This window comes from Abrus precatorius, unplaced genomic scaffold (genome assembly GCF_003935025.1).
Source record: "Abrus precatorius isolate BTA unplaced genomic scaffold, Abrus_2018 Scaffold6, whole genome shotgun sequence".
NCBI classification, from domain to species: Eukaryota; Viridiplantae; Streptophyta; class Magnoliopsida; order Fabales; family Fabaceae; genus Abrus; species Abrus precatorius.
The window spans coordinates 25946908-25955294 of NW_020874406.1; the positions used below are offsets into that span (position 1 = coordinate 25946908).

The 8387-nt window shown below is 33.8% G+C and overlaps 1 protein-coding gene across 4 annotated transcripts; it reads left to right on the plus strand.

Annotated features, from left to right (window-relative positions):
* Positions 1–410: 410 nt before the first annotated feature.
* LOC113868496 (pectin acetylesterase 8-like) lies at positions 411–7337 on the plus strand. 4 transcript variants are annotated; one of them, XM_027504122.1, is made up of 17 exons: positions 411–734; positions 1708–1829; positions 1935–2017; positions 2448–2577; positions 2663–2742; positions 2846–2932; positions 3005–3129; positions 3222–3282; positions 3435–3488; positions 3575–3652; positions 3950–4055; positions 4380–4525; positions 4666–4791; positions 5069–5140; positions 6077–6145; positions 6247–6320; positions 6745–7250. In XM_027504122.1, the coding sequence occupies exons 2-16, from the start codon at positions 1709–1711 to the stop codon at positions 6256–6258; spliced, it is 1350 nt and encodes a 449-aa protein (XP_027359923.1). In that variant the 5' UTR covers positions 411–734; position 1708; the 3' UTR covers positions 6259–6320; positions 6745–7250. The 4 variants fall into 4 exon arrangements, with proteins under 4 accessions (XP_027359923.1, XP_027359926.1, XP_027359924.1 ...); XM_027504123.1 differs by lacking the exon at positions 411–734 and adding an exon at positions 812–1393 and having other exon boundaries at positions 6745–7337; XM_027504124.1 differs by lacking the exon at positions 411–734 and adding an exon at positions 812–1354 and having other exon boundaries at positions 6750–7254.
* Positions 7338–8387: the final 1050 nt, after the last annotated feature.

Here is an 8387-nt window from a genome sequence, read left to right on the forward strand (position 1 = left end):
TTTTCCTTCAACATTACAAGGACACCCTTTAATTTATTCTCATGCCGCATATAACTTTATAGGTTTAATATGAGTATTAATTTTCATAATATATATGTAAAACTCAGGTTAAATTAAAATAAATTTCCACAAATTGAAACAAGTGTTCAGTAATCATCTTTTATTAATTGAATAATTAAAGTTTAAATCAACAAAAAGAAAAACAGAAAACATGAGCATCGGAAACAGGTTTATTTTCATAAATTATAATTTTGTTTTCAGCTGAGATACTAAATTTTGGGACATTCTGTAACTGGGTATGGTCTGTCAGACTGTCCCTTGCAAGTAATTAAAAATAAAAAAAGTGCATCAAAAAAGAAAATGACTATAAATTACTACTACACATTTTTTTAGTGTGGTTTTTGAGCCGAAGTGTCGGCTCTTGTTCTCTAGCTGCCAAACTGAAAAAAGCTTTGTACTATCTCTCACTTTTGCAGGAGTGACAACAAAATTGACAATTGCTTAACATAAAATGAAAAATTGAGAGCCAATTCTTCCTCAAAACAACCAATTTCCCCCCAACTATGCCACAGAAACAGACTTGTTAACCATTGTTAGTTACATTCTGTTTCTACTTTCTAGACCAATTTATAAGCCATCACCCTCAACTACCTTTTATTAACGAACTTCCTTCGAGGTACCACAATCTGGTTTCCCAACACATTCAGCATTTTCCACCTCATTCTCCATTTCAGGTACTGATATTCCTACAGTTACATAATTTTATTTTTTCAGCTTTGATCGTTTGTCAGTTTGTGGGGTTGGAATGAAGATTCTGCCTTCGGCCTTAGAATCTAGGATAAGTTATTGGATTGGAATGGGATCAGTGATTGTGATTCGTTTTGTGATACTTATGGGTGATAAGATATGTACAGTTCAGGTTGATATTTTGGTTTTTGTTGTTTTGTGTATTTTGATTAATGATCTTCATATATGGAAATGCAAGTTTATGGATTAAGGGGGCATTGGGGTTGGCTTGATTAGCCTTAATGGTACAGTAATACAAGAGGTTTCATTTTCTGGGGCTCTATGGATGAAGCAATTCACTAATTGTAGGACATTATATGAAGTTCAAATATTTGCATTTTGCTTTGTCGAGAAAAGGTATTATTAAATATGGGTTGATTAGGACATCAAGTTCCATATATTTCTTTCTTTCTATATTTTCCGTTCTCTTTTCCCTTTTCTATCTACCTTTCTGTCAATGCAAGACTTCGAAATGGACAAGTTTTTCTTCCCTCCCTGTGAAGGTTTCCACTCTTCATAAGAGTTCTGAAAGCCAAATAAACCGTCCCTGCTAATACAACTACAAAAGGTGGCGTCTTGCAAGTTCACACATAATTCATAAATTCAAGTACTTCCTCTGGCGTCTGGGTTATTTCTTCTATATGAAATCAAACTACTTGATTCTATGATTTTTGAAATAACAAGAACTTGAGTAAATATTTTATTGGTAAGCGGTAGGTGGAAATGTAAAAAAGATTGGAAGGATAATATGAATAATTCATTCATCTATCTGTGGAAGGGTTTCCTTTGTTATGTATTTTTGTTGTCTACTCATTTATGAATAGAAGATCTTATCGTCATACATACTTCGAAATAAGTTACTGTGTTTTCCTTGTTCTCTATGCATAGGTTTATCCTTTGCTATTTGATTGATTTGTGCAGAATGGAGAGTGCAAGAATAGGCCAATGGATGAACCTTCTGGTGTCTGCGCTGCTATTGCTGGCAGCAGAAGCTTCTTATGTACCAATCACTTATGTTCAGAACGCGGTAGCAAAAGGAGCAGGTAAGAATTTTTGGATGTGTCTTCTCATAGGGAACTTTATTTGCTCTGAATGTCATGCTTGCTATTTATAATAATTGAGAAATTGAAATTTAAAATGTTTTGCAGTTTGTTTGGATGGGAGTGCACCAGCTTATCATTTTGATAAGGGATTTGGAAATGGGATTCACAGTTGGTTAGTTGCATTTGAGGTGTGTACCGCTCTATAAACTGCCATCATTAATAAGTCTTTACTAACTTCTGAACATAGCTTTCATTTTATTGAATTAAACCATATTTATTCTTATATGTGTTTGGGTAAAATTATTGCTTTGTTCTACTGCCAAGGGGATGGGAAGAAGGATGAATGGTAATCTTGATTCTTGACACAGTTCCATAAGTAAAATCTCTCAAATTATTTTTTCTCTGTTTGAGCTTTCTACTTCCAGGCCATGATAGCTACCGATTTTTGCCATAGGCTAAGATGTTGAACAAGATGGCTTTTAATTCTCAAATTTAGAGGCATATGTGGTTCTGTAGAGTTGTTCTTAAATATCAAATTTGGTTCATTGTGTTATCTCACCGTTTTGGACAAATCATAGAAGGTTCCCTTTTATTGATAATGTATTTCATTTCAATTAGGGAGGAGGATGGTGCAACAATGTCACCACTTGCCTTTCACGCAAGACCAATCATTTAGGTTCATCTAAGCAAATGGCCAAGCAAATTGCCTTTTCAGGAATTTTAAGCAACAGGCGAGAGTTTAATCCAGGTCTATCATACTAGGCAACAGATCTTGTTTTTCCTCATGGATCCAACATTTTGTTTTATTTTCTAATCAATGTTGTAAATTCCAGATTTTTACAATTGGAACAGAATCAAGGTTAGGTACTGTGATGGGTCATCATTTACAGGTGATGTGGAAGCAGTCAATCCAGTAAGTCTTGCAAAATTCAAAGGAATTTCAAAATCTAAATTTAAGGAAACTATTAGTCCTTACATTTTCTGATGAAATTTTAATGATATGGTGCGTAAATCAGGCAAATAGGTTGCACTTCAGAGGAGCAAGGGTTTTTACTGCTGTCATGGAGGATCTACTAGCAAAAGGAATGAAAACTGCTCAAAATGTATGAGATGATTTGTCACTCTTTTTCTTTTCCTTTATTTTTTCATTCACTCACCAGAACTTGTAACTACAGGCTATTATATCTGGATGTTCAGCTGGAGGGTTGACTTCAGTACTGCATTGTGATCGCTTTCGAGCTCTATTACCTAGAGGTGCTAGAGTAAAATGTCTCTCAGATGCTGGTTACTTTATCAATTCGTAAGTTCCTTTAATATGCTCTTTACTTGGCCTTTTCCTAAAATGTTAAGAGTGAGTTAGATCATTTTATGATTCAATGTTATTGTTAACAGAAGGGATGTCTCTGGAGCACAGCACATTGCACAGTTCTTCAGTCAAGTTGTAGCCACACATGTACCCTTCTTTCTCTCTAATCATTGTCTACTTTTGCAAAGCACTTGCATATGTCAACGCTTTTCTGCTTCTGATTTAAAATATACTTTCTGAAGCTTTCATTCAAGGGATATCTAAAATTTTCAAGTCTGATTTTTATTTGCTTTTGTTAGGGCTCTGCAAGGAATTTGCCTCGATCATGCATTTCAAGACTAAGCCCAGGGCTGGTGAGTTTGTGATGTTTAGTTTTCTCTTTCTACCTTTGCAATTCCTCCTTTGGTGTTCCTAATAAAAATTCTTAACATTCTTGTAGTGCTTTTTCCCACAATATTTGGTATCACAAATCACTACACCAATCTTCTTTGTAAATGCAGCATACGACTCATGGCAGGTCAGATAATTCTTTTTAATTGCTGAGTGGACTACAAAGTGGAAAAACTTGTAGTCTCTTAATTAATTCATAGATGAAAAAAATGTATATGTAAAATCAACTGTGATAGTATCAGAAATTCAGTCAAACCTGTTTTACGTACTATTTATTTTCCGCCAACATGTCTTTCTTTAAATGGTTCTTGGCAATTCATCAATGAACTTATCATTTGATGCTTTTGCTTTTGCGACTACTCTTAACAACTGAAGAGATCTTTCCAATCCTTTCCCTAACCATTGAGATATTACTTTGATTCAGATTAAGAACATTTTGGCACCGGGTGTTGCTGATCCTCGTGGCCGTTGGCATAGCTGCAAGCTTGATATAAGCAATTGCTCACCTGATCAGATCGGTCTGATGCAAGGTTAAATATTGTGATCTTAATAATGTGTCTCATGGAAATATGCTGAAACCCAAAATCAATCAATTTTGCCAAATTTGTTTTATGTTTAAAAACATCTCTTAAAAGTAAGTTTGTAGGAAGATTTTTAATTCAACACAAAAGTTGAAATTTATCACGTTAATTCAAATATGAGTTGAAGTACAAAATCAATTTTGATAAACACATTACATTAAACCATGTCATATTACAACAAAATGAACGTAATTTTGTGGCATTTCAACACGGATATAAACATACACTATAGCAATTGTATGACCTCTCCTATATGCATGGATTGATTTTCAGGCTTCAGGACAGAATTCTTAAGGGCGTTGACTGTCCTAGACAGCTCTTCATCTAAAGGAATGTTCATAGACTCATGCTATGCCCATTGCCAAACTGAAATGCAGGAAACATGGTTGAGAAGTGACTCTCCACTACTGGCCAATACAGTAAGATGCTGCATTATTATTCTAACACCCCCCCCCCCTTTTTTTTTTCCTGAAAATATAACATATGATTAGTTCTTTGTGTGCTTTTTCTATTGTCTTTCCTTCATATCCTGTTCAGCTGAATAGATAACATTATGCAGACAATTGCAAAGGCTGTAGCAGATTGGTTTTATGAAAGAAGGCCTTTCCGTCACATAGATTGTCCTTACCCTTGCAACCCCACTTGTCACAACCGCGTCTTTGAACCACAAGACGACCACCCAGGAGTATAGATTCATTTCATCAAAATTTAACCATTATATATATATTTTTTATCATTCTTATAATCATTGGTTAACTAGTGATATTGAATAAGAAAATTTTATTTCCAATTTGATCAACCTATCAAAATAATGAAACGCGCCACTGCACTAAACTTGTGTGCTGGGCGCTCGCCATCATTGTTTAATGTCACATGCGCTATATTATTCTTAATAAAATTTAGTATATTCTATGATGCTTTTGTTTGATGTGTAAGAGCTTCATATGTTCTGTGAATGTTAGAACAATGTGTCCACGAAAGGAACGTCAGGTGCATCGACCAGAAAGCCCAAATTTCCGAAACTAACAAATAAGGTGAGCTAAGCTAAGTTGCAGTATTCTGCTATGAATCACTCCTTTTCGGTGTTGTAACTTTACACGGCAAGAAATGCCTTTAATTTGAAGTGAAATTTCATGCTTAATATTTGGGAACGTTAATAAGAAGGGAACTAACTTTATTCCAAACGTGGTCCAAGATTGGGAACTAGACATGGGAATAAAACAAGAGACAATACTCCAATTTTTAATTTGTGAATTTGTGATACTAATTCATGTTTAAAATTTTATATTATTAACACGCATTAAAAAAAACAGCGAAGTATTATAGTATTAAAATATCTTATGGATTAATTTTTAATATTAATATATTTCATCATAAGTCAATTCGTCGTAAACGTATAATTAATGTCCTATTTAAACACGCGCTTTAAGCGATTGTACTTATCTTTACTCGGTCGAAATTTTAGTCCTGAATCGCAACTCTCCGATCGCCGTCTTCACTCGCCGTGGTGAACTGAACTCACCTTCGCTGGAAATCGCTCGTTTTAGACGGTGTTAGCCTGTAATTTATCTTGTCGTTTACCTTCTTCACTTATGCTGTTTCTATATAGTACAATTTCGTTTCACTGGGGACCAAAGTGCGAACACATGTATGTCTGAATTTTGATGATTTGCATTTAAAGCACACAAAATATTTTAATATCTTTCTCTGCAGTTCCTATTTAATTCATTCGGTACCATGTGTTATACGTATTATATAGACACATATTTATGATGCGTTGAATGTCAATTGGATTCAAATATGAAAACAAAAATTTCCGATCGATATCCAAACCCAACAATATCTAAGTGATGGGATTTTTTATTTATTTTTACTATATTATGTATCATAGCATCATGAATTATGACCTTTACTTTCAGATAAACTGCAAAGAAATTTAATTTAGGCTTTAATTTTTCAATCCCTATCAGGCACAATGGATTGAACTTTTGTGCATTAAACATGGGATCAGTGGATTTCTACTAACGTTGGTTGTTCTGGTAAGCATAAATATATAAAGCTGTCATTATCTTTATTTTTTAATTATTAATTCATAAATTCTGCAGATGAGTGACATTTATATGGTCCTTGCATCTTATAGGTCTTCCTATAAAAGTTGAGTTGCTTCGCGGATTAATTACGATCTACTGGACCATCTCTCCTTTTGTCTACCATGTAAGAAGGGTTATGATTTATGAGTTATGATTGATATGAATTTTGTTTTATTGTTTTCTGACATTTTCTTGTTATAGTACCCAAAGCTGATAGCATCATTTTCTGGTACTTGTTCAGTAGTTAATATCACAATTCATTTCATGGGACCGCATGCCTTTTATCCTCGTTAGAATTGCAGGGTCTATGACTTTGTTCAGCAAAGATGATTTGGGGAAGATGTTTTGGGCTGTGATTTGTTTGAAATTTTCCTTCTAGTACTATCAGTGTCTGAAGAAGTTGAGGGTTTTTTTTTTGTTGTTGAAAATTTTCAGTTACTTTCTGGTAAACGTCAGTTTGACTTCGTTGAGGAATTGCTATTGGATTTTTGGGTTTTCTTTTTGTTATTTAGATATAATGGATTAATCAATCACTCGGTTACTGGCAGTGCAGGACAAGAAGCAATAAAAGTCAATCCCATTGAAATTGAATAGAATCACTTTTTGACTTCAAATAAACTCCAGACACAGAGCTTCATAATTGTACCCAATCAATGTAAGCTGGAACTTAGCTGCAATTACTTGGCCTAAATAATTATTTGGTGCTTTATTTTGGGGGGAGGGTGTCTGTTTCTGCGCATCTTTTGTATGCGCTCTTTGTAAGAAACATTTAATTTTGTGAGGCATGGAAGTTGTTCCTGTTTAAATTGCTGAACTTTGAAGGGAATACTCTTATGTTGCTGGATTCTCCCTCATATCTCCGTAAATAGGAATCTAGGAGGGTTCGGCCAGGGTTCTATTACTGGTGAGGCATATGTCATGATTATGACCTTGATGATTGTTTCTGGTTGTGCACTGGTTAGAGGTACTAAACTGTACTCTATATACAAATATGAACTAAATAGCGGTTTAAGATGTTAGCGGGGGAGTGTTAAGTAGGAATTACACCAACTGCGTAAGTATATACGAGAATCCCATGAATTGAAAGATACAGTCGATGGAAGTGTCCATTAGAAATTTAGAAAATTTCAACTAATTCAGGAGACATCTCATATGAGTGTTTGTGTATTTTGTAGCAAGGTTATGCATCTGCTAATCCCAATTTCTGGGATTATGGGACACACTTAGTGGATACTGAATGTTATCAACATTTAGATTTGAGTTACATTGAATACGAGTCTAGGCTTGCTTCTTCAGTGAATACTAGATCCTATAATTTCCTTCTAGAATAGCTTCATAGAATTCATGGTGCGAATAAATATGGGCTGAATTGAACAGTATATTAATCCGAATGTGCTTTCCTCAGTGATTTGTTTAATCAATTTTTATGGTGAACTTTGCATCCAGTTTGGTAATTTACACTTTATTCTAGACTAAGAGTCATTGGTTAAAATCTTAATAAGAAAAACCAAAAATTGTAAAGATCTTAAACAATACTTTTTTCTAAAATATATAAAGATCTTATTATTCTTTGTTTTATTTAAAAAATCTTAACAAAAATAATAACTATTTGGATTGCTTAATTGACATAAATTATTATAAGGTTGTCCGGTTGAGTTTTAGATCATCCTATTACTTGTTTTCCGTCCTTAATATTATATACTGCAATAGGAGTTAAATTTTATTAAAGGGTTGTAATATTTCTAAAATAAATTTTAATAATATTCTTTTTTCTCTCTTTTTATTACATGATTTGTTTTATCATTTTTTTCTCGTTCTATTTCTTTAAGTTATGACAAATATTTTACAAATGTTTTCTTAACCTTGCTCTCCGGTTCCCCCTCGTCTCCCTCAATACCTGGCCTCCATATCTACTAGCAAACCAGAAGCTAAAACATAGCACTGAGGTAGAACACTTAAGTTGTTGAACGCCCAGTTGACTAGGGTAATGAATCCAAGTAGAAGTGTTTTGGGTTGGTTTGGTTCAATTTTAAGGTAAAATAGAATTCAAACATATTAAGTTGAAATGGATTTATTTAGTTTGGCGTTTTAAAACCTTTTGGGGCTAATTCAAATTAAATCAACCCGACCAAGACTGAATTAGTTTGGTTTGAGTCATTAGATTAAACTATAAAAATTAAATATTATATTT